The sequence below is a fragment of the Ptychodera flava genome, chromosome 17 (genome assembly GCF_041260155.1).
Source record: "Ptychodera flava strain L36383 chromosome 17, AS_Pfla_20210202, whole genome shotgun sequence".
In the NCBI taxonomy this organism is placed as follows: domain Eukaryota; kingdom Metazoa; phylum Hemichordata; class Enteropneusta; family Ptychoderidae; genus Ptychodera; species Ptychodera flava.
In genome coordinates this window covers 31,794,198-31,821,000 of record NC_091944.1, presented here as the reverse complement: position 1 = coordinate 31,821,000, position 26,803 = coordinate 31,794,198, and the positions used below count along the sequence as shown (strand labels likewise).

The following is a 26,803-nucleotide window of genomic DNA, read 5'->3' as shown; positions in this document are numbered from 1 at the left end:
GAAGCTACTCGCCTAGCAAAGAAATCAGCGACGAAAATCACTCTGCTGCATCACAAAGTAATGCATCAAGACCGCCGGGCTTGATTTTGTCTTCTAGATACTGTTACTAATTTGTAGACTCCTCTCTAAATACGTCGAAACTCTTGTACATTTTACAGACCCTCACTATCGCTTCGTCTTTACAGGAAATGTTAAAGTGGACTGAGATATTACATGTTATTTTTCTCCATGTCTATTGCTTCTTCTTTGACGTGTATTTGACCTACTGGTGACAACTTGCGAACAAGTTAACGCACTTCAACAACAAATTTTTATTGACGGATATCGAAGTAAAGAGATGTTTTTAAATCAGGATTTTCCTTGTGCTCTTCAAAGCCAATATCGTACACCACCGTCACATTGCGCACGGCGCTCAGTCTTTCTTTGTATGTCAGGCGATGCGAACTTTTAAAGTACATCACGTACACTGATATGAGCTACATGTACGTCATGGTTCAAATTAATTTGTCTCTTTAGACAATCTGCCAAAAGAGCTCGATAATGTTGGGCACATGGTCAGGACATGCACTGATGATGTCAAGCAAAATATATTCACATGTCACTTTTTTCTCGCGCAACTGGTTAGGCCTGTTAAGTACTGCTACCGTTTTAAAGTCTGTCGTTTCCTCTTAGTAATGCGAAAACGCTTGAGAATGCAATGTTTATTACTTGACCGAAGGAGTGGCTTCAAAAGAGTTGAATACAAGGTTTCATGTTTCGAAGAAAATGGAAAGAGACTGTTATTTTCCACAGTCACCTGTGATCTATTCCGCTCTGAGCCTATGCCCCCATAGACTTGTGTACATATGCCTGAGAAGAAGACATATGTATGCACGTCTATGGGGCGCATAAGCCCAGAGCCGTATAGATCACAGGTGACTGTGCCATTTTCAGACTTAATGGCCGCTATTACCACTTTCTATTCTCCTGAATCATAGAGTCCAGCTCAGAATGATTGAAAATCAATTTCTATCTACCTTCGGATGTGGAAAGTGCAAGCATTAAACTGCTACACATAGATTGTGTTTGATCTTGGATCCTGTGTTTTACAAAAATAGAACAGATGTATGTTCAGAGCCATTGTCCCCCAAAAGGTAGAGGTATTCAGTTTGATTTCTGCATATGATCGAAGCAATATTTGCCAAATGGACTATCACATTTCATGCGTTTAACACTTGTTGTAAACTTTAAAAAGAAAACTTGGCGACCATTGACACATCATCAGTCAGTCTTGACTCTTTGGTGACATGGCTGGTCAATAATGTTCGTTTCTTGTGAACAACAATTAAACTTGGTTCTCCATGTCGGCTGTTGAATATACGGAGTCAAGTGAGTAAGTGGCCGTTGTTGCTTCCGTTTCTTCAGAATTGATGAAGATTATCGGACAAGGTTAAAGTCATTTGTAATTTTTATACATTTACCAGCCCCTTAAAGGAAAGCAAAGTCGGCTAAGATATCCCGTATTTAGTAAGTTTCTGTCAGTGTTTCACAAGTTTTTGTAAGTTCACGGCATGTGATCTGTTTGACCGCACGTATAGAAACAACGTATAATGCAGCATAAAGCAGGTCAAAATATTTCCCTCTTCACAAAAAAAGCAAAATAATGATTATTCGATATTCAAAATACAGACGTGTACAAAAATCTAAAGGAAGAAGAGGCGTTGATACAATAGTGCAGCTGTTATGAATTAAGACTATAGAATACTGAACATAGACACTCTTAATTATATTGAATTAATTAACCAGAGATCAGAACTTGAAAGATGTGAATAATACTAGAACGACTTACTCTTGAAGTTAAATTATAAAAAAATATATACAAAGTAAATTAATTCTAATTTCAGATTTCTGCAAGTTTTAAGTCCTGTGCGATATCCCCAAGTCAAAATCACCTCTAAACTCAAACTCATGGGATTTTGCCGACGGCGACGACTATGTTTTGACGATACAGATTTCCCGTTAACGCAAATATTTTGAATCAATATCTGTGTAAAATCTCTGGCAATATGCAGCGGCTCGGAAGATCAAATGTTATTATTTACAGCTTGTTATTGTAATATGGAATCTGATGTAGCTAGGGCTCTCCTCTACCTGATTGGCTGGTTTTGAAATAATGAACAATGAGTTTCGGCTTATCAATCACCAATGCAAATTAGTCCTTCAGTATCAAAGTAACGTCACATTGAGGGCTGCATTAACAGAATGTACAGCTGCTCAATGTTTCAACAACAACAATAGCTTTCGACAAGAAACAGCATGGTTGTTATGTATATGTAGGCGATTAGAAACAAAATAACTATAGGCCACAGGCCCATAGAGAAAAAGTATTAAAGAAATCTTAACAGAATTCAATTTTTTTCATTACGTAGTAAATAAATGCAGCTAAGTTTTAATCAAGTTACAATCTTGTACTCAATAATAACATAAACCTATATGACAGATACGATACAAAACCGATTCCGTAACACTTCATCAATTTGGAAGGTGTCTTAGAAGCACAGGTAGATAAAAAAACAAAACTCGTCCTAAGAACTATAATAATGTCATTTTTCTTCATACGGAATTTACAAAGTTTTCGACAAACTGGAATATTTTCGTGTCGTCCATTCTCATGTTTAAGCATGTGAAGAACATCGAAATTGCGAAAAAGCAATGCTTAATTTAAAAATATGTACACTCCTCAAATATTTCTCTATATCAAGCATTGAATTGAAGGTACAATATTAACGTAACCTGGGAGATGATTCTGCGTAATAATGCTAGCTCTGCTGAGCGCAATCTTTCAAGCTGCTAGTTGAACCACAGACAAGGTGTGTGGTTGAACCTACATGTACACCATCATGATTTACCCATGCATGGCAGAATCCCAAACAGAAAGGTAGGGTTTGATGTTAAAGCCCAGTTCAATGATTTTAACCTACGTTCTCCCACTAATCTTTTCAATATGAGGCAACACTTCTCAGAAAATCTACCAGAATTCATCCAGAAAATGTTTTATCGATAGATTACACGTGACCATAGCCAAGGTTTCACTATCGTACAATAGAATTGAGGTGACATAGGTGTTAAATAGTATAACATTAACATTAAACATTAACATTCCACTCAGCTTTATCAATACAGTTTTCTGTCGAAACATCGCCTTTTTTCCCTGGCTTTCGCTTCTTGTTTTTTTGTTGATTGAGCTCTAACTTAATCGAGAAAATCAAAGCTAAATATGTGGATTGTTGAACAACCTGGATTTTCCTTTTATTTGAGAACCGTTTGGCTTAATTTTTATCGGACATTCTCTACGGAACACAATCAATTTAGCCTTATCCAAGTTGAGCCTCAATGAAAACAAAATATCTGTGACTGATTGATTTGTCCGTGAGTGTGGATTAGCATATCTGATCAATCGGCCAGATCATTGTTTTGGCTTCCTAATTAACGTAAACACCTTCGCAACCTACCTTATTAGTGTAAGAAACACGTTCATTAACGAAACAGGGCTTTTTGGTTCCAAAAGTGCATTCAATTAATCGGTAGTAACAGCAGAAGTGATTAGGAAAGATTATAAATCTCTAGCCATTGATGTAAGAACACTGATAAAATTACCATGAATGCCACATCTAATTAGTTTATCGCACAATAAATCATGCTGAACAGAGTCAAAATCTTTAAAAAGTCTGTAAAATATAATAAAATCTTCCTTTTCGTACTGTCAGGCATTTGGCAATCGTGGCTTGGAGTGTGAAAAGACTGCCCAGTAAAACTACGAAATACCTGGTAAATTGGCTAGTAATGAAAAATAAGGCACAAATTGTCACTGCATCACTTGTCTTGAAATGTCAAACAAACTCAAAAATATCATTCTCCTATAAAAGAAAACGCCAAAAGTCTCCATAAGGTTTCAGTTGCGTAAGGGGTTAGGCGTTCGACTCAGTCGGAGCAACAATATTTTCTCCAGAAATGGTCTGTCGGAGCGATTGTTCAGATTCGTCAGGTGATGCATTGATAAACGGGTGTACATCAGTAGGTGCTATGGCATCACTTGCTGTAGAAGTTCTCCCACTTTGGTCACTCGCATTGTCCCTTATTTGAAGAGGCTGCTCACCACCATCCGAAGTAACAGTGGCGAGTGGATGACTGGTACCACTAGCTCTTCCAGAGCTGTGTACAGATCTTCGCTCCACATCGTCTGTAGACTCAAGTCTGTCAGCTTGAGGTTGATCAGAGCCGATGTCTCCATGATGGGACGAAGCCCGACCAGTGCTTGATACATCATCCTCAACCTCGTCCACGACCTGCATTTCTATAACTGTACTCGGCTGCCCGTCACTAATCGTCTCTTTGTCCTTTTGTGGACTTTCTCGACAACATTTACAACATTTGCATTTTCTTTTACAAGACGCCCGACATTTGCCACACGACAGCAAACACCGTGAAATCAAACGATCGTACGGCTTCAAAGAACGCATAAACTCCGGTAAAAATTTCCAATTGCGCAATTTCACAGGAAGGCAATTCGGGCATTTTTTCTGAAGTATTTTGAGTGTTATTATAAAGATAAGAATGACACCTACGATGATCATAAATACTGCGAGATACTGCCACCCAGCGATAGCGAGCAACAACACAATTAATGGCAAGATGAAGAACACGGTCAAAACATATGCGAGAGAAAACCAACGATATTTAGCGGTTGTACTCCCTAAAAATTTCGCCCCATTGATCGGTGGTTTCCTTGTTATTGGTATCGGGTAAAACAAAATAATGCCGCTCAAATTAAAGAATAAATGACATAGAGATATTTGAACCCCTTCCACGAAGTCTATAGAATCTGAGCTCGCAAATGCCGCAATCAAACTTGTGAAAGTTGTCCCTATATTAGACCCTAGTGTGAGTGGATACATTCTTTCAACTGTAATAATGCCCACTCCGACCAGAGGTGTTAATAAGGACGTGAACACGGAACTACTTTGCAGTAGCATGGTAAACAGGACGCCAATCAGCATAGCTACGTATCCTGTAAGCCACGACAGGTATCCAGGGAAACTTGCATTTAGAAACTTCTTGGTACTGTTGGCGGCGCTGCTCTTTAGTACCGATGACAGCAGCTTAACGATTCCCATCAGGCAGCCCATCAAGAGGAGTAAAGACACTATCAGCAGGATCACGCCGATGATTTCATCAGCTAGGTCACTGTATGCAAAGAGGAATTTACCTGCGGAGAATTTAGTGTGTTTTTATTAGTGATGGTACAGTAAGTCTTGGAACATTGTCTTAAACACACTTTGATATTTTGAGGCAGGCAAATTGTGGCGACAGAAATGTCAATGACACTTTATATATCACTTGTTTCTGTTTCATAGAAGAAAGGGTGACAACTGAGAAATGTATCAGACAAACTATGAAGTCAGTGTCTATAGATTGTATACTAGTCCAGTCAAAATGGGGGTAGACCCACCGTAAATTGCAACAGATTTGTTTTGTTCAGAATGCATTTTGGAGTCTGAGGTACCCAGAACAACAAATGCATTTTGCAGAAAAATATTCTGCTGCAATTTGTGGTGGATTGGATGCAAACATCCCGTAGACTGACTGGACTTTCCTGGATCTAGTGTGGTTCAACAAACAGAATCAAAATTGGTATATTTAGATCAAACGAAAGAGAAAACAGATTATGAATGTTTTGTGCATATACTTTGCGAACGATCAGCTTATTACTTTGTACAAATCAGGTGTAAACCTACACTCAGTATACTTTTCCTAAATTTCGCTTTGGATTTATGTCTTTGTTTTACATTAGGCAAATACTTGCAAGCTATACTTATATGAAGGGACCCATAAGCTTATTACGGCAAGGAAATTTCTCGCTGCAACTAGCAAATACTTTAATTGAAATGCATAATTGTTCATTGGAATGTATGTGGCTCACAGGTGAGTGACATGATATTACTTACACCTCTCGATATACTTAGTGTAACTGTGGACCGTGGTGTAGTTGTACAGCGTCCCGTTAGCGTCATAAACTGTCTCATTATAGTAGTATTCTTCAGTGACGCACCATCTCTTCACAAAAGATTCATCGCCTGTTAGCTCCTCGCCTAATGCAATCTTTTCGAGTGCTTGTAGGTCTAGCTTCAGGGAGAAAGAAATCATGCACGTTATAGTAACTCATCAGCAGAGTGGAGATTTCACCACAGAAATAACACTCTACAAAGTCATTCGTCACTTGGTTTATATATCTTTTACTTGCATTCAGAGTATGCAAGACATGTCATGTGGTTGCCAGAAAACCACAAATTAGTTCACCCACAAAATAGGTTGTCAACCTTTCCTCCTTCAACGTGTTTATTTCTTGCTTGATAATCTGTTAATGTTATTCTTAAGTATCTGCCTTCAAATATATGCGTATTTGAAACAATAACATTTGTCGGCATGTTTGTATTTGAGCTAATAGGAAATGTTTATTACTCCAAGATCTCTCACAGAGGATATTTTCACAGTCGTTCCTGATATCTGATATATTTCATTATTATTGCAATTTCCACTTGTTGTAATTTTTACAATTGTCTGAATTACTTTGGGTTCAATTTGATTGAAAAATCAAAATAAAAAAACAACATAAAATGACAGTTACAGAATACGACTTCCAGTTTCAGTTCTTATACCTATACTTACTTACTTGAATGATTAGCTTTGTTATTGGATCCGATATCTTTACTCGATCTGCTCCTCCAATTTGCTGTAAGTTTGATCCCTTTACGATGGCTGTTGTTAAGTGGTACAGATATCCGGAGATAGATTCAATTGGTAGTAACACTAACACCGCCAGCCAGTTGAAACAGTCATGTACGGTAGCGCCAGCAAAGGAACGGCGGAACGTCTCCCTGTCGCCTGCCTGTCCACCAGCAACGATCGTATTGGTCACCGATGTACCCAAGTTAGCACCCATCACCATTGGTATTGCCTCAGGCACGTTTATGACTAGAAGAAAATAAAACACGCATTAATGTGCGATCGTTTTCTGGGTTTTGCATTTAAGTTTCACGTAGGAGCTGCAAGGCGTATTATTAAGGTAGTATGCGCCTCGAGAGTGAAAGACTTTTGCTCAAAATTTCCCTAAGGAATCTTTCAACCATTCGCTTTCAAAATCAAGAATAAATATCGGGGGCACGGTGCAAATTTTGCTACCACAGAAACAACCCAAGATTTACCGATATTTAAAATTCAAAATGGCCGCCATCCCTGTGTTAACTCTACGGGGAACAATAAAATTTTCGAATTTCGAAAAAGTAAGGCCGGTAAAAAGCTTTTCTACACAAAGAGCTTTAAAATGAACCCCACAAGTGGTTTATCGGAAAAGAATTGTAAAAGTTTGAGAGTCAGAATATCTGTCACTTAATATGCAGCAAAATCAGCAATTATGAGGGTGAAATCCGTGCAAATTATTACAATGATTTGAATTGCAAGAGAACCATAATATATTCCGTCTTACACAATGAATGACAGAAGATGATCTGTAGACTGATTGAAAATCACACTTACTATCAGATGCTACCATTGAAACGATGATGGATGTGGTGGCGCTAGAGCTCTGCAACAGTACAGTGACCAGCATACCAATCATCAAGCCTGCGATTGGAATCTTTAGCAGCGAACTGTCTGATAGGGCAGCACCAGCAGCAGATCCACCAATCAGAGTGAAGGCATCTCCCATCAATGACAGGGCGACGATGAAGAAGTATATGCAAGCGCATATACCTAAAGCTTTACCAATCCACTCGATACAAACTCGCCGTACTTTGCCGCGAGTACTTAATTCTGTAAACAAGGACGGCTCCTGGTAACATTTCATCATACTACAGAGGGAAAATTTTACAAGGCATCATCTGTAGAATTCTTTTCATCTTTTTCAACTTGCCATCAACCATCAACGAAATTCTAAAGAAACACTGTTTTTGCAATCTCATTGGAATTGATTTGTCACTGGCTATTCATTAGACTCAGCAGACAATATGTCCTTCCGTATACATTTGAATTAGAAACCTTCCAACTCGTGTACTTTAACGAGCAACCTGCGATTCAAATCAATAAGTTTAAGAGAGGTTGCATGTTTACGTAACAAAAACGGGATATATGTCCTTACCCGACCACTTCGGTTTATCATCGCCTGTGAAGTCTGGTGCCAAACTCCACGGGTCAGGTTGTTCCTCCTCTCCTTCTTGGGCTTCTTCTTCTTGCCTCTCCCCATCTTCGTTAACTTCAGTATCTTCATCATCATGATCTCTTCCACTTCCGCCAGATATGTTACTGATAACTTCAGCGTCTCCCCTATTTTGATTTCCGTGATGATTAAGAGCACTGCCAGGTTCTGTTGCTGTTTGATCTTCAGGCATGCTCTCTGACTCTTCAACCGGCGGTACTGACACTGGCAGCGTGGAGTCAACTTCATTATCCCCTGCATCTGCTGCTTCGCTCTGTGTTGGCTGGGTTTCATCCGGGTACTCTGGTCTTGGTTCACCGTCAACTGTGAGTAAAGTCGTTTCCTCGTCAGGTTCTCTTGGTTCTGAAATAAAATATTGCGTTGAATTGAAACTATCCAAAGCTATCAAGGAGATTCTCTGTGCAGTTCCCTAAACTATTGCTGTCGACTTGGTAGTTTATTTAGACTTCAAAAAGCCATTACTTTTGCTACTTGGCTACTCTAGAATTATGACTAGAAACGTTACACACTAATATCCAAAACAAAGGGGTAGTGTAGCGAAAATTCATCGAGGCAGTTTTGTTCTGTAATCGTGATAGTTTCTTCGAACCCATATTAAACTTTCTTGGCAAACATTACCATTCACAACGCAGGAGAAAGTTTTCTTGTTGTCACAACCATGTACTTATTCCGCCTGTGAATTTATTAACATGGTATTTTAATGTAATGCAAAAGTTAAGATCCATTTTTTGGTGCAAAGCTTCTGATTTTGTATTCATATTCTCTGCTTCTGGACGTTATGCTGTGCGTGTTACGATGGCATTATACGGTTCATAGTTTCGAAGTTGAGATTAGGAAAATAGTTGTAATCAGGCTGGGGTACTGTACTGTGGGCAGCATGCATGACAAACACTTCGACAGGCAAAGGTCTCCCTAGCTAATACCTACAAATTCACTTATAAGATTTTAAGTAAAATCTCTGTCACTTCTGAAGGCACTCACTTCCTGTAAATGCTTTGTATAATTAAACATTTTGAAGAAAGAAAATTGTTCGTTTTGGGTACAGTTGACCAGTCGCCCTAGCTTTTCAAAGCTATTCCTCAGCGTTTTTATATGATATTCAAGGGGGTTAATGGATAATGTAACATTTTATGAACACAAACTTGAACTCCTAATATACAATTTAGAAACAAAAACCGAAACCTTGCTTACTAGGAGTTGAACTTGAAGGTGAAAATGCACCTGAGGGTGACCCCGGGTCCAGCAAAGGATGACCGGTATCTTCTGCTCCCGTATTAGGAGAACCTGTAAATGTTTCCCAGGTATCCTCCTCATGGTCGTTGTCCATGGTAACGTTTTGTCGTGACCTGTCTGACCCTGTGGATGACTGTAGACCTCTGACGTTTGAGTACGTGCCAATATTAGTTGATTGCAATTATGTAAAGTCTCTCCTGTCTGGAACAAACAGAATGTTAGTTATTATACAGTCAGACAGTCAAACCAGCCGTTCTTTTCAGAATGGGGATGATTATCAGGCGTATCGAAAGGTCATCACTGTGGCAATGCGCTGGTGGTTTATTCATCAGCCACAGAATGAAAACACGCTTCAAAATTTAGTTGTGTCTGACTATCACCGAAACAATTTTTTGGTCAGTGCCTGTTTTTTGAGAAATTGATTAATTCTGAGATTATATATGTAAATGATATTGTAGACTGGAATACAGGTTCTATTGAATCTCATTGTGTCTTAAGTAAATTGAAAGATAAAAGAAATTGGATTTCTGAATTAGCTATTGTCAAAAAAAGCTATAGCCTCTAACTGGAAAAGAAAACTTCAAGGGACACGAATAGATGTATTTCACCGTACCCCTAGTTTTCTTCTAGTTTCTGGAAGAAAATTCCTGTTTTCACAAAAGCTTCTAAAACTCACCACTAAATATTACTATCAAGCCTTCTTACGGAAGCGTTTTATACCGTCCTACAGAGAACATATTTGTAATCAGTATATTAAATCTTATTCTCCTTCCGAGTGGAGCACTATTTGGATTCACCAAACTATAGGGCTAACATATGAGGAAAGCTGGCAGAGTTCAATTTTAAGATTTTACACAATATTCTCCCAAATGGTTGCAATCTCCTCAAGTGGAGAATTGAAAATATTGATAATTGTACAGTTTGTAAAGTATCTGATTCCTACGAACATATGTTTTTATATTGTAAAAAGCTCGGAAATTTCTTGGAACATATCAAAGGTCTTCTAAGTAAACTTGGCATCCATATAGATGTAGATTTCCATAACATTGTATTAGGGTATAAACCTCTTCAGGAATCCTCCCTAGTCAGATTTGTCAATCTTATAATTACAATTGCAAAATATTGTATTTTTGCTGCCTGGGCTAATTCTAGAAATAACAGTGGAAGCATGAAATCTGTCTTGTCATACGACATTTTCTATAAATATATACAGTTTATTTATTCAACTCATAAATGTAACAGATACAAAAGATTTTATACACTTTGGAAAAAAGTATTGCACTAGTAGGAGCATTGCTAGCTCTAGTCCTATACGCTTTGCTGATTATTGTATTATAGCGAATTTTTGAATGGCGTTTGTATTTGTACAATTGATGAATGTATACGAGATATTGTAACTTTATTAAACAGTAAATAAACATATTTAACAAAAAATAGAAGAAAGAAACAGTTTTTTGGGGACAAGTTTACAGTTATTCGAAAAAAGGAAGGAACAAAGCCGTTTCAAGGATCAGAAAATTGGCTATGTCGGTGAACGTTCAAAAGATTTACCAGTATTGTCGATGGAGATTAAAATTGCACCACTTTGTCCAAGGTGAAACGGTATGTATGGCTAGGAAATGTCGCCAAACTTCAATAATAACAAAACCACAAAGATCAAAACCGCAGGGGCTGTATATTTGATAAGTCAGACGGTGTCAATACGATGAATAAATAAGACGTAATTGATCAAATATGACAGAGTCTTTCCCTTGAAACGTCGAAATTGAAGGGTTAAGTAGGCAATACTTCAGGTCCACAAGTACTTTACGGAAGTGCACAATAGATATGAAGAAAAAGTATAATTTTGTTCGAATAATCATTTCTGGTTTGGAGATGGTTGTCACTGATTTTTTTCCGTCTGTATTGGACATGTATCTTATTTCTCCGTGTCTTTTTGTATCCACACCATGTTTAAGCATGGTCAAAAAGGATTAGCTATATCGTAATTTGCTTGATTTGACGTTCTTTTGCCTTTATGTAAAATTTCGTTCTAGAGAGACAGATTACCTGAGATTTCCTGATGTTTGAAATAGCAGCTATCCCCGTGTTAACTCTATGAGGAAAATTAAATTTTCGATTTTCGAAAAAGTAAGACGGTGAAAACTTTTCTTTGGCCAAGAGCTGTTTAAAAATGAACCCTTCAAGTGGTAGATAAAAAGAAAATTAATAATATTTTAGAGCCCGAATTTTTGTACCCGCGGCGTCTTCTACTTCAAACGTGGAACTATAATCGAGGCAAATGCTGTGTATTCAATATCTGTGTTTACAAAAGAGGAACATGGCATTATTGTTATTATTACAGTAGATACCTTAAACCTATTTTGTATCGGATTGTGAATTAATGCTAATGTGTTCCTTGTTTAAACCTATATTAGAAACACTATCATTTATGGCACCTTGTCAATATATGTGACTATCGTTATCCATCGCAAGATTGAATTGATGAAAGTAATTGTTTACTGCAGTAATTACTAATCGGTACCCAAAGTTTCAGTGGTGATTTAACATAATACTACATTGATGTTACGTAAGTATCTTACCTTAATATCAAAATGTTCTCACTAGAACGGTAAAGCAGGGTTCAGTGACTGATGTGGTAATTTTAGCCAATAATTCGTTATTGCAGGCAGCGTGCGTTCGCGCCAAGGGCTTCTCGATATATATATATTCAGTCAAATCAATCAATTATTTACAAGGTGTCACCCTAATAGGAAAACCCTAAACTTTAGAACTTTGCGGGGAGATCCGGTTTGAAATCAGTAATGTTGAAATCAGTAATGGATGAGAAAGATGAGTGTACTATTGTTCTGAAAGGGCAGTGTCGTATACTTTGAGAAAAGTATCTTGAAGTTTATCCACCATCTCTCTGCGAGATTAGGTTTTCTGTCTATAAAATGGACTTAACCGCATTCATTGAGTCGATGTCCAGAGAAATATCAACAAAAAGGTCATACGGCCAGCCGGGTGTGACGTAGATGCGTGCTAAAAGGGGAGTATCCGGTCATTGTTGGAAGTACGATGACACTACTAAATGCGCCCCCGCTGGTTGTAATGACGTCAATCCCTGTGACACTCCTAAAGCTTACATCAAAACAGTTGCTTTAATCAGTGATTAATTCAAGTTTCTGTATCATGCTGTTCATATGGCCCCTTATTTGATTTGAGATTCAAATAATGAAATTGTGAGTTTCACATATCATGGTGTCGGTCGAGAGGTACTATCTTTTATTTTGGTTTATTCTCTTACCCATCATGTTAGACTTAGGGTAATGACAGGGAGTTTCATTCGGTTTCATTCTAACCCAATACCACTGTTGCTCTGCAGCAGAGTTCCCAAGGTTAATGTGAAGTTTCTGTCAGAAGAATTAAGATGCGACTCTCGGTGACACTTGAATTTGGCATGTGTTCATCCGATGGAAGTCATACAAAATTACTGTAATTTTGATGAAAGATTGGCTACATAATGTCTGAATTTTGATTTACGAAAAATTAACAAACATAAACGATGTGAAATTTCTGGGTAAGGTATTTTGTATTAAACCAGAAGCAATTCCGAGAATAAGTCATTTTCCCCAGACTGGCTTCAATAAGGTGATAGAGTGACATCCTTAACCATTTACTTTTATCAATTATGCAGCTTCAGGCAAGAAGTTCAACATACAGGGACAACCTGTCAGTTGAGTAACAACTGAAACTCTTATGTCAACCACATAAAATTTCAAAACGTTAGAAGAATATCTAAGCTGGTTTCAGGAAGAAAAAAGCATCAAAAATCGTGTCTGGATAGGCAGTCCAAATATGCCAGTTTTTTGCTCTGTATTTAATTTTTTGTAGATACTTTCCTCCCTCTTAAAAATTGCATTCGAACCCTACCTTGTCTCAAGAAGTTACCGACAAGCAATTTTACAGCCACAAAGTAGAGGCTGCACGTAAACTGTAATTTGCTAACCCCAAAATGAGTCATCTATTTCATTTGATAATGAGATTCGTGAACTTACGTCATCATGTGACCTGTGATAAAGTTGTATCGCTCAGGCGTGCCCCGAATTGGCTCCATTAAATAATGTTAACAAAGACTATCTGTTAGAAGACTGCATGGTAGTAGTTTTGGGCAAAAATATAATAAATTGATCCAGCATATAAGAAGTCAGGAAAGCCGAAATTGGAATGAAGTGAGAAATGCAGAGAGACAAATAGTCAATTTAAACCAATTTGAGACCCTCAAAGTCAATGTCCCCAAAGGAAAAAGTAATTTAAAATTCTCAGAATAAACTAAACGCTGACAATATCAGATCGCCAAAGTTTAATTGTATGTAGCATTTGCATGTGGACAGTCTACAGTGTCATGACTTTAGACGCGACGGCCGTTCACAAATGCGATAATAACCCTGGCACACTGATAAAAGCTTGCTGTACTCAGTAGCGCAAGAAGTTTTGGTTATTTTTCTCACTCACATGTGTCATACTAAATCGTCATTTCAAGATATTGCAGAAATCGTCAGCTTTGAATCCGAATTAGACGTTAAAATAGTACAGTTTTCATATTTGTGTTGAGTTAGAAGACATTTTAAGTGCGTACAGCAAACAGTGCTCAGTATGAAAATAGGTGGATAATCTTTAACCAAGATTACCAACAAGCACGGTACCCATGATAATGATGTATATTATCCTGGTGGCATGATTGACGAATGGTCTTTGTAATGTAAAAATGTCGTTTTTTTCACAGTCTGCTGTTTTACAAACGTTGTCTTTTGCCGTAGAATTAATTTCAGCACAGTGGCGAAGCGCACGAATCAAGTTTTTCTCTGATACACTTTAAATAAGTTTGACCGGTTGTACCCATTGCTCGTGCCCTTACCGGTACATGACGTTTTTGTTCAGGACATGATCTGGACATCTGAAGGAAGACATTGTGCCTATTCTTTCCAAATGCGACTTTGTTTAACTTGTCAGTGAGAAAATGAATACTTACAAGTCAATGCAATTGAATCAAATCTTCGAGTTCGCAAACTGTATCACTGGAAGGCAGCGTCCCATATGACAACGGGGTGATCGTCGGGTCATGTTAGGTCACCGTGCCCCTAACACCGTGCGCTGTTCTGTCGTCGATAATAGCAAAGGGAGTGATATATTATCGAAACTTGCGTATTTTAAAGAAATGTTTCATTTTTTATAATGTTAAAGTGCGGCCTTACATATCTGATATAAAGATCCGTACCATATCGATGACTAAACATAACAACGTCAAGCATATATACTGATAACGGTGGTAAAGATTAAGAGGCACTATATTACACTATATTAATGCGGAATCGTTCATTCAAATAGTGTGCGTAACCCGCCAGGACTCGTGTGCAGATTTCTTTTTTAGGTATCAGGAATAAAAAAACCCGTAATGTAACAACCGTCGAGGTTTAGATATAACTCGGTGAATGTCTTACATATATTTTATCGTATAATGTATTAATTTAATATGGATTAGGGAGACCCAAGGGTGAACAGATACTCATAGGATACGTATCTGAAACTCCTGTTAGGTTAGAATGAACAAAATTCAGGATGATTTGCCATAAGTAATCAATTGAGTGAATATCACTGAAATCAATGGCAAAGACGTTGAGGTGAAAGGAAAAATAAAACGCCTTTTTGTGATGTAATTATTCGAAAGTTATTTTTCTTCCACTGGTTCATAAGAAGTCATGTGAAGACTGATAGTCAGTTTACAAGACCACATAGTTCAAGGCACTATTCTTTAATGAATGGTTGTAAACAAAGTCTAACGTCCACCATATACTACAATTCTACTCAGTGAAGGGTCTCAGACCATACAGAATGGTGATGGGTCAACATATGATGGAACAAATGACGTCATCTCTTCTTTACCTTCATAGATCTAAATTTGTAAACGATATAAATAGAAACAAGAGTGCAAACTACCAAAGTCTTACCTGTGTTTATGGTGATTGATGATGTTTTTTTTCGAAACGGTATATTATTATAAATAATATTTAATAAGCCCTGTCAACGCTGTCCAACATGGCAACCGTCACTCGGACTGCGTGTATGACCTGCATGAATACTTGTAACACCATGCACTCTGTACACAAGAATAAGTTAGATTCTCACGTTGTTAGTTGTTCATCCAGAGATCAATAATAAATTGTTGCTTTGCTGCAGCACAAACAGCAATATTAAATCCACTGAAATTTGTCATGAACTGTCCGCTTATTGTAGTTTATCGAGTATTTGGTTTCTTCTTCGATTGAAGATAACATGTACCTATGCAGGAATATTAGCTCATGTTATGATTTACAGCTATTCAGTCTCCGTGTCAGGTACCTTCGTGATCCATTCAATATTCTGCATATTACTTTGTTGTTTGTTCGCCTACAAAGTACGATTATCAATTTACATGGAGCTATTCTGACTTGTTGGACGCTACACACCTTAACATTGCTGGTATGTTAGATGACGGGCCATGTCTGTTGCAGACCAATGTTCATGAACGTTTGAGACGATGGCTTGAATTTTACTAAAACCAGTTACCAAGGAAACATAGGAACACCGTAGGGTGCAATTATCAAAATGAAAAATTTTACATCTTATTGCTCTTCCAGAGTCTAAGAAATATTTCATTCAATATCTATGTTTTCGTTACTCTAGGGGAGTATTTTCAACTTTAATCCTTCTTCACGCCGTTGTACTGCCAGGGAGGAAATTTGCTCAGCCTTAAATGCCTGGTCCCGTGGTGCGCATGCGTGAGGAATCTTTTAGCTTGCCACACACATCAGCAGCCGGTTCACAGTGGACTGCATGCTTTAGTAACTATTGTGGTGCTAGGTATTTTACGGTCCTTTACCTCCCAACTTACACCTAGCCTTCGATAGGATGACGTCACAGCCACACTGTTTAAACGGTCGTTACCTTGATAGATGGCGACCGCTAAATTTATTCACGTCTTTGACCCCAGTACTTTGAACACCAACAGAAGTGCTGTATTAGTGAATTATCTCTTGTGAATTGCCGACCGCAAATAAGTTATCTCAAATTCCACAATCGCTGGATCCACAGGTGGCTCGTTAAGACTGGCTATTCTTAGCAGTCATTCTGATCTGCCTCGATATTTGTTCACGAACCTTAGACTCAACGGTATGCGATTAAGCAGATGAACTTTCATACACACAGTCACACTAAAAGAAAGAATTGTGACATTGATATCAAATACACAATACACGATACGCAGTAGAAATAATTTTAACGAAATTGGCATATTATGAAAAACACAGATTTAATTTACAATTATAGTTTAAACAATTGTGTCCTGTTTTATAAAATCTAAAAGGAGACGCATAAACCTTTGGTTAGTCTGAATGATAATGGGTGTGTCAATATGTAACCAATTCATCAAATTCATATTTACCAAGTTCAGGGCTTACAAGGTCAAAGTTACGAACTTTTTCACGTCTCGACACTGCGCTAATCCATTTTGAATTTTCGATGTGACTGTGCGCCAGTAGGGAAGCGCTAGGATGTCAACGTGAATAAATACAAACACTGTGACATCTGCTCGCATAGCGGAGTGACATCTACCTCGAAATGCGTTTCACCGAGTAGCACAACACACTTCAAGTTTTTTTTAATGTGCAAAAGATGTTCGCAAAAGCTAATATTTGTAATAGGCGATTTGTTTTAGGGACAGTATCTGAAATCTCAACATACAGGGGAATATCTTACGAATGACACGAGTCCTAATCCAGCAATCATCCAAATTTGCAAGTATTTCCAATATCGTTGCTATATAGCGATATAAGACATTAAGCTTGAAGGACACAAAATTGATTGTAAGATGTATTTTATTATCAAAAATGTAGTTTACAGCTCTGTCATACTTAAATAATTTGAATATATCGTACAAGATTCCTCTACAGATAAAATATTTCAACATTTTCTTTCGACATTGTCAATCAGCTAATGTAACAAAGTGAGCGTTGACAATCTAGACATTGTGGTATCTTGCTCCAGTTTCGTACCGAAAGAGTAACCTTCTTTGTAACCTTATTTGAAAAAAGAAGTAACAGGAAGATGATATGTACAAGGTTTGTAAGCAACTTAAAGTTCATATGTAAATAAAAAGCATACTAAACTGCAATACCATCACGTATCGACTGCATTACTGTGTGAAACGTCGTCATTCGGGATATGTTCACTTTGGGCAAGTCTGGCTGGTACCTCTGAGTCATGGTCATTTGAAAGTTGTGAATTGTTCTCATTTTGCTTTGACTTTGTCCCAGTATTAATATCTCCTTCTACATCTATTACAGTGGAGGTTTGTATCTCGCAATAGCTATCTCTCTCCTCATCAATACTGAAAGCCTCATTTTGTTGTCCTGAATCACAAACGATGGTAATTTTTACGTCTAAATTATCATCATTCCCTTCGCTTACTTTTTCACTGTCGGAGGCATCATCGCCTTTACCAATTCCACACTTCTTTTTACACTTTCTACAACCTACCGCACACTTTGAAATAAGGTTATCATATGGCTCTAGGGAACGCATAAATTTTGGTAGGAATTCCCATGTCCTCATTTTCTTTGGCAGACATTTGGGATACCGATTTTGCAAGATGTTCACTACGATTACAAATACAACGATGGCGGCGGATATTGACATCACCAATGCAAGATACTGCCATCCAAGGATAGAGAGAACCAACACAATAGCTGGAATAATGAAAAATACAGTGAGTATGTACGCTACAGAGAACCAACGATATTTAGCTGTAGTATTGCCCAGGAATTTTGCACCTCCAAGCGGAGGTCTTCTGGTGATTGGAATTGGATACCACAGTAAAATACCCGATAAATTAAAAAATAAGTGACACAATGAAATCTGGACCCCTTCGACAAAGTCAACTGAGCTGGAGCTCGCAAACGCTGCAAGGAGGCTAGTAAATGTAGTTCCGATGTTTGAACCGAGGGTTAACGGATACATTCTGTCAACTGTGATTATGCCCATCCCGACCAGTGGCGTCAGTAAAGATGTGAAGACAGAACTACTCTGCAGTAACATGGTAAACAAGCAGCCAACCAATATGGAGAGGTAACCCGTCAACCACGAGAGGCGTCCCGGAAAATCAGCATTAAGGAATTTTCTTGTGGCCACAGCTGTGCTACCCCGAAGCATGGAACTCAGAAGTTTCACGATGCCCAACAGACAAGCCATCAGCAGAATCAGAGAGAACACCAATATAATTGCACCAATGACCTCATCTGGCAGGTCACAGTAAGCGAAGAGAAAGTTACCTGTTTAGAAAGAAACATAATATAACTGGTTAGTTACCGGGTATTTTGATAACGAAATGTTCATATGAAGACATAATTGCTAAATTAAATATCTGGCTGATTTTGTTATTCTTTCATTTGACAAAGCAGTAATTTGCACGGTTTTGTTATATCATATACTTACATCTGTCAGTTATGACCGTGGCTGTAGTATTGTAGTCTGCATAGTAATCCGCTACTAGTTCATCATACTCGTAGAATACTGTTCCATTGTATTCGGCACCAACTATGCACCACCTGTCGACCAAGCTTTCTTCACCGGGTTCCAGTTCTCCCAAAGCTACTTTCTCAAGAACGCTCATATCAAGCTGTATGAAAATAAAATGATACAAATTAAAAATGGATATCAAACAGTGGAATTAACTTCCGCGATGCATTTTGGACCATGAAGCGGCAAAAAGCAAAATATCAATACCTAATTTGATGTACAATCAGTAAAGTCCCGTTCTTGGATTCAAATTCGGTATCATAATTTTTGTGAATTGACCTTAAGTTACAATGTAACCGGCATATCATGTTGCTGGAGAGCAACAATTCATTAATTATCCTATCTAGTCTAAACCTTATTTTTCGGACAACAAACCGAGGACAGGACATGCATTTTGAGAGTTCTTACCTGTATTATTAAGTCGACTATTGGACTGGTAATCGACATTTTGTTTGTGCCACTTATTTGATGGAGATTGGATGAATTTACGATAGCCGATGTTAGATGGTAGAGGTACCCAGACACACACTCCAGTGGCAACAGGATTAACACAGCCAGCCAGTTGAAGCAATCATGGACAGTAGCACCAGCAAATGAAAGCCTAAAGGTTTCCCTGTCGCCAGCTTGTCCACCAGCTACGATTGTGTTAGTTACCGATGTACCAAGGTTGGCGCCCATCACCATCGGAATTGCTTCTTGGACTTGAATAACTGCGATACAAACATTGAAACGAAAAGATGTTTTCTATTAAGTTACCTGTTCTGCAACTACCTATTTTGCTTTCGTTATGTGACATGTAAAGTGCACTGTATACATCTGTTTGTTGTATACGGCTATGCAATCGCAGTTACGTCGTCTTCGTAGTTATTCTAGTGTCTTTGTCGTAAAGATCTAAAAGAAAATGTATACTTACTATCGGCCGCTACCATTGATACAATGATTGAAGTGGTGCCACTAGAACTTTGTAACAGTACAGTGACCAGCATGCCAATCATTAAGCCGACAATAGGATTCTCCAGCAGCGTACTATCGGACAGGGCGGCGCCAGCAGCAGATCCGCCAATCAGAGTGAAGGCATCTCCCATCAAATCCAGGGCCACAATGAAAAAATAAAGGCATGTGAACGCTGCCAATGGTTTGCAGATGTAATCCAACAAGACTCGTTTGATTTTGCCACAAGTGGTCAAATCTGAAGAGGAAAAGAAACACAAAATTCACTAAAAGTGACAAAAGAAGTTTAAAATTGCAAAATTACTTATAGTACACTACAGCAGAGAAATTTTACGTGCTACCATATGTTTGTTTCACGAAATGGAAAGCTAGTTACGAATCTTCGTCGTATCAATATTTAATAGAGGTGATTATTTGAAAGAGTTCATTTCAAAGCAAGTTTTTGTTTACTCATCAGCCTCACAGAAAATTACTATAAAGGAAAATCTTTCAAGCGAGGTCATTGTAAAATTAATAGAAATATGTTTGAAACTCAGGACCAGATAAAAATGTATCTTACCGGACCATTTCTTTCTGTTTGAGGTTCCAAAATTTGGTATGCTATTCCACGGATCGTCGTCCTTCTCCTGTTCCTCTGGCTGTGTCTCCTCAACGTCCACACTCCCTCCTTGCTCCTCACTATTCACGTTGCCTTGTTGTTCCACGTCCGTTAGACATTCGTGGATGTCTTCGTCAGCCGTATCCTTTGCCTGCACACTACTTGGTTCTGATTCGTCACTGTTTCCACTCCTTGGCGCCTGTGCTTCAAATTGAATACCGAAAGTTTTAGCTGGATCGGTGAAACTGGGATCTGAAAATATGAAAGAAAAACAAACTAAATTTATTTTAGAAATACCACTGTAAACTGGACTCTGCGCTAGGTAAACTCAAACTAATAATATTCGAGATCCTGGTAACAATTTACCACCTGAAAATTCCTGTTCCATCAAAACTTGACTTATTAAAATGTCTAAAATGTCTTTAGAAATCACGATCCTATTGGTCTTTTCAGTTAACGATGGTAAGATCACTCACCCAAGTTTTGAACACCCAGGCCTATTAAGCTCGACTCATTTTCGACAGGTGGTCCAAGTGATAATTCATCTGACACAATGCTGATATTGGTTAGGGAGGTCGCTCTACTTGGGAATGCACTGGACTCTGCACTGGGTACACTCAAACTGATACTCGACGCCTGGCTCGGAATTCTTCGGTACCTTTGATGGTATGTCGATGGGGAACTCGAACCTGACGAAGTCTCTGAGGATGCAGTTGACTCTGTATCAGACCATTTCGCACCTCTGTCCTGGTCGAGAGAGTTCTGCATATCAAGGTTACGAGAAACGGTTAACGAATCTACCTCGTCCAGAACGGTGGTCTGGCGGTCATTCCGAGAAGCACGGTTTTCTTTGTCGTCAGCTGGACGGTTTGATTGAACGTTCGAGCTGGTTTCTTTCAGAACTGCCATATTTATGTGATCTTCTGTACGTAATTACACAGTGTATCGAGACTGTCTTTGAAGTATACACTCCCTTCACTTGCAAGTTACCGTCAGAGATACAACAGGTGATGAAAATTTATCTGAAATGAATAATAAAATTGGTCAGCATATCATTTCTTTAAAATTAACAATTAAAATATTTCAATATGAAAATTATCTTCTTTTATCTATTCCTACATATTGTATGGCATTGTCTGAATGTTAAAAACATTAAGATATGGTAGGGTTGGTCGTATGGAGGCAGTTTTCAGGCAAGCAACGGTAGAGGTGTGCCCACTGCAAACGTAAGACTAGCTTCTGTAAAATTACAGAGCAGCTGGTTTACAGAATCACCAGGATCACAATTGTCAATGCAATAATAAGTGTTTTCTTCCCTTCTTACTGTTACCGGATATCCTATATGACATGATTGGAAATGAACAAATGAATTTGTGTAGTGGTATTTTTCAAACTTGTAACCAACGGCTTGTATTTAAGCTCTTTATGGTTTATCCGAGACCAATTAATTTCTCTTATGAAATGAAAACATAAAACGACGATGTCTCTATACATGTCAGAAATATTGTAAAGTTACGCGCCCTGCAAAAAAATCAGTCGGCGAATAATTCAAAGTGTAATCGAATGTTCAGCACTTAGGAAAACACATAACTTAAATGAAGTAAGTGCGTGCTGTTATTGTTAAGGTCAAACGCACAGTCGGACGAAAGAATTCAGAAACAGAAATAACTTGTTATTCAACTTTCGAGATGGCTATAGCAAGAAAAAAATGTATACCTTGAAAGCCATAAGGAGGTCTAGGTGAGTCTTCACCGATGTCAGGATGAGAAATGTCATGACTGAGCTTTGGAAATGCTGCATATACACCCTCCTTGTCTGTGATATGCCAATGGAAACAGACAGCGTTCATGAGGAACACATGTATAGCTCTATGTGTCCACATGAACAACCACATGGGCACCGGCACCTTATGAGCATTGACCTCATGAACAGCCGCTACGCGCCTTCTCTATAGGGGTACCGCCATCGTAATTGGGAGGGGCGATTAACATCATAATAATACGGCATTGATATTAAAAAATCATCGACTCTGCTGTCAAAACTGGTATAACTGTCAAATTAATTATAGAATGACCGATCTGAAGAAGATCACTGTTGTAGAAAACATGGCATATCTTCATTTTGATCACCCATCCAAACCCGCGATGTCGAGTTGGTTCATCCCTGGAGATTTGTACCTAGGTTACACTCTCCTCATAAATCTATCTCAATGATAGTAGGCGATGAAAAGATAACGTTTCCCCAAAAGACGCGGTGACCTAGTCTGAGATATGTTATCTCGCCTAATAGAGTAGATGTCAAATTGTTCAAATCCTCCCGGACGTAATATTCAGTCATAGATGACAAAATCCGTTGTATTTACCCACGTTTACCATACTTCTGGTCAAATAGTATGGGTCCTAATTGTGTTTCAGCAAGGGACCATAGCTCAGTCACAACTAATTACAGTAATCATGTAGGCGACAGTCTAACTTTTGGTCGAACGCTTGAGGTGTATAACAAACAAATTTGGGCAAAACAACACAGAAGAAAAGAAGATCTCGAGGGGATCGTTGCCATGAAGTGCAACAAATTTAAGACAATTCTTAAAATGAGCACTGAGGGCTGTGAATGCCGGACAAACATTGATTTACTTTCAGAAATGTTTGGAACAATTGTGTTAGTTCTCGACTTCGTTGCGTCATTGTTTCTTAATAACGAAAACAAAAACATGAAGTCCAAAGTTTGTGTTTTTTTCGTTAATTATCTAAGGTTAGCTGTATCCTGTTCGTCTGGTAAACAATGGTCGACTTTGAAATTTGGTCCGTTTGAGTATGGTCGATAAGAGGCACCGGACGTTGAGTTCTGAACTTTATTCTATAAGCTTACAAGACGGAACTGCATCATGCAGCTGCTGGGGTATCCACGTGAAGCCCATGTGGACATCTGCTACCATGATGAGGAGACCTCACGCAGCAACGAATGCCTGCCAATCTATAAATCATCGCGATAGCATATGCATCGAACAAATACCGTCACACGAAATCGGAAAGCTCGATTATTTAACATTTTACCACTAGAATGTAGAAATAAGTGCAGAATGAATGGACAACGGTTAGTGTCTTTTTATTACCAAAAAAACCACCCAGAACGATGTAAAGTGGTGTATGAAGTCAGAACCCTCAGATCATTCAAAAATGAGAACTTTACGATTTATTCTTCTATTCGCTGTAGTTAAAACAATCTTTTCTCCAAAGCAAGTCCGAATTAGGGCTGCCTGAATGTGCTAGATTACGCTCTGTAAGTCCTAAAGAAACAGATTTTAATATGTATAATTTTGTTAACTGTACATGTACTTATGTGTTGACCACTCCAGCCGCAATGTCAGCAATCAGCTGTGTAGAGCTAACAGTGGTTCCGTTCTGCACGTCATGTATCCCTACACTTATTACAGGTGTAAATCATGAATAAAACAACACTCGCGTCACTTTTATAGTCGGTCATGATCTAATAATAAGTATTTTATTGGAGGGCGGCTGTGCTACACACCAGTCAGGCAGATGGAAATTTAGATGTCGCTATGCAAGGCTGACCTATCAGATGACAACTACCACTGCAAACAAATGGAGGTTTTAGTTGACATAGATACAATTTCTGATGTTCATATAAAAATATCGAACGAACGATAAAGTATATTATAGTGGTGCGTAACGAGAACACATTGATGATGTCACCGGTTGATTAAACGGAAATGGAAAATTTAGAAGTCTAAGCTTAAGTCTTTTCGGCTCAGAGCTTAATTGGTTGTCTTGCCACACATGAGGCAGAGCGCAGAAAATATTGAAATGAAAAAGGAAGGCAAAATAGAGCGTAAACGTGAGGGCGGGCAAGTGCCAGTGGTCGATGACCGATTGTCTATCAGAGACCATTTCCTGCGCATACTGTTGTCTTTCTGTATCTCCAAACAAAACAGTCTCTTTTGAATCATCGGTTATAGACACTGCGTTGCTCCTAATAAAGTACGTAAAGATCTTTTGATATTATTGGGCAAAATGACAAAACTTAGCACATGGCCACTGCATGTATGCTACATGTCACGGCGTCGTTCGCAAGTCAACGTACGTAGTCACAATGATTTAGAATCTCAGCCAAATTTGTTGACCCTTGGCAAGGTAACGTATGACGCACTATATCACTGACCAGGGTTGTATCCACAGAAATGTAACCTTTACCGTACTGTCTAAAAGATTAAATTTTGCTACCATCTAATCTACAGACAGAACGGGCCCACGCATAACAAACGAGACTCAGTACTTAAGGATAGTAAGCATGGGGGTACTTACCCCTATTTTGACTGCGCGTACAAATTTGCACTATGTGCCATGGAACTGTTTCTAGGCGATATCAACTCACATTCAGATTTTTCTTGACACATTTTTGGTTAGGCTGTATCAGCAGGTCAAACTTCCAACAACACATTTCAGCAATTAATCCTGTTCGGGGAGGTCAAATCGCCATGTCATCGTTGATTTTTTTCACTTCTAAACTTTCATTTTTGCACTGTTTTTCCGGAGGGATTGCGGTTTTTTGAGGGCACCGGTTGGAGGTTAAGTAAAACGCTGTGAGTTTTAATTACTTAAGATCCTGAACGATATATCACGGGAACAATGTGCGAACGTACGAATGAAAGATAAACACAGTCAGACGCAAAAACCTGGCAGAGGTATCACAAGCAAAACAATTCTACCATTTCTATGATTCAGTAGATTTAAACAAATTCGTATCAATATTTTTGAAAAGTAATAAAATAAATTGGGTTCCCCATTTGATATTATTTTCATCAACGCTTGTGTTCATCATGCACCGCGCTTAAATCTTGGAAAGAGATTTAAGCGATGGTGATTCTTTATAGCCGTTATCACTTCAACTGCTTATTCCTTTGAAATCAGCAAGCAATTAATTGCTCAACTTGTTTGACAGTAAGCATCATTATAAGCAATCAGCATGTAATTCAACGGACGTCTGCGTAAGTATCGACACAAAATAAGCTGCTATTAAATTGATTTAAGGTCAAATGAAAAATCTGTAGTTCCAGTTACATAATTTTCAAGTAAGGATAGATAGGTTGCGATCGTTTTTCATTTTGCAAATTTCAGTTATTGTTAAGTCTTACAGTTGTTTAAAACAAGGTTACGGTGAATAATTCTGTCGTAACAAACTTTCAGATTGGATAGATTAAGCGCAGTGTTGTTATATCACAACGATAGATTTGTGTATGTATGTGTTTTAGCGCCATAAAACGCGATGTGTAAAAATGAGATTGGTGTTAACTGCGAACAGAACACTGGGTCGTGTCACCGGCCTTACAGTTAGTAATCTCGTCTACCGCAATGTAGTTTTCACTGACACAGTATAATCAAGCTACAAAACAGCATTTGATTCAACACGGAATTTTCGTTTTCAAACACAGGATTTTAGAGTGATACGTTAGATATATTTATACTAGAAACAGTAGCTCCATAAAACTGTCGATACGAGCATTGGCATCTTATCTGTCACTGATTTATATCTGTCGGTCTGTGTAAAAATTGACAGCTTCATTAAGGAATTTTCAAATTACGGGCAGTAATACTTCATCAATCAGCTACCTAGACTTAAGTAGATTGAAATAATCAGAAAGTAGTTGTAGTGTTCCTTTGACTTTCTCAAAACTATTTCAAGGAAAACTGTCATGGATTTTTTTATGAGTATAGCACTTTGTATCACTTACCGTATTTCGTCGACTGTATGGCTTCAACGCATATCTATTGAAAAGGATCCTAATCAATGATTCTTCTTGGAGTCTGATTCGCCTTCGTCTCAACTTATGCTTTATATAGGGATATCCAGCCGAACGGACACCCATGATTTATTATGACAATCTATAATTGTTCCTCATCTCACTACCATATCATCTATGTCAATCAATCAAGATTTGCTTACAATACAGTCGTAGTGTCAATGTTTATCTTTTGGTGGCCCTGTCATGTCACTTAGTTTCTCAAGGATATATTAAGATTAATGTTTCCGTAAATAACCTGGCGTGAGAAGAACCAAGATTACGAGAATTATTGTGTTTACTTGGCTTTCCAAATAAATGAGACATTTTATCCTTTACATACAATACTTTGTAATGCATTGAATGACTAACTGTAGTA

The 26,803-nt window shown here is 38.2% G+C and overlaps 2 protein-coding genes across 2 annotated transcripts; both read right to left on the bottom strand.

Moving 5' to 3' along the window:
* Nucleotides 1-2,412: 2,412 nt before the first annotated feature.
* LOC139116380 (sodium-dependent phosphate transport protein 2B-like) lies at nucleotides 2,413-12,150 on the bottom strand. Its single transcript, XM_070679017.1, has 7 exons — nucleotides 12,067-12,150; nucleotides 9,443-9,685; nucleotides 8,174-8,593; nucleotides 7,573-7,848; nucleotides 6,710-7,011; nucleotides 5,985-6,162; nucleotides 2,413-5,245 (listed from the first exon to the last, which is right to left on the bottom strand). Exons 2-7 carry the CDS (start codon nucleotides 9,576-9,578, stop codon nucleotides 3,948-3,950), a joined length of 2,610 nt encoding a protein of 869 aa, XP_070535118.1. The 5' UTR covers nucleotides 9,579-9,685; nucleotides 12,067-12,150; the 3' UTR covers nucleotides 2,413-3,947.
* A 5,211-nt stretch (nucleotides 12,151-17,361) lies between these two features.
* On the bottom strand, nucleotides 17,362-22,474 carry LOC139116073 (sodium-dependent phosphate transport protein 2A-like). Its single transcript, XM_070678584.1, has 7 exons — nucleotides 22,344-22,474; nucleotides 21,104-21,649; nucleotides 20,589-20,879; nucleotides 19,992-20,267; nucleotides 19,487-19,788; nucleotides 18,995-19,178; nucleotides 17,362-18,831 (listed from the first exon to the last, which is right to left on the bottom strand). The coding sequence occupies exons 2-7, from the start codon at nucleotides 21,534-21,536 to the stop codon at nucleotides 17,681-17,683; spliced, it is 2,637 nt and encodes an 878-aa protein (XP_070534685.1). The 5' UTR covers nucleotides 21,537-21,649; nucleotides 22,344-22,474; the 3' UTR covers nucleotides 17,362-17,680.
* Between the last annotated feature and the right edge of the window lie 4,329 nt (nucleotides 22,475-26,803).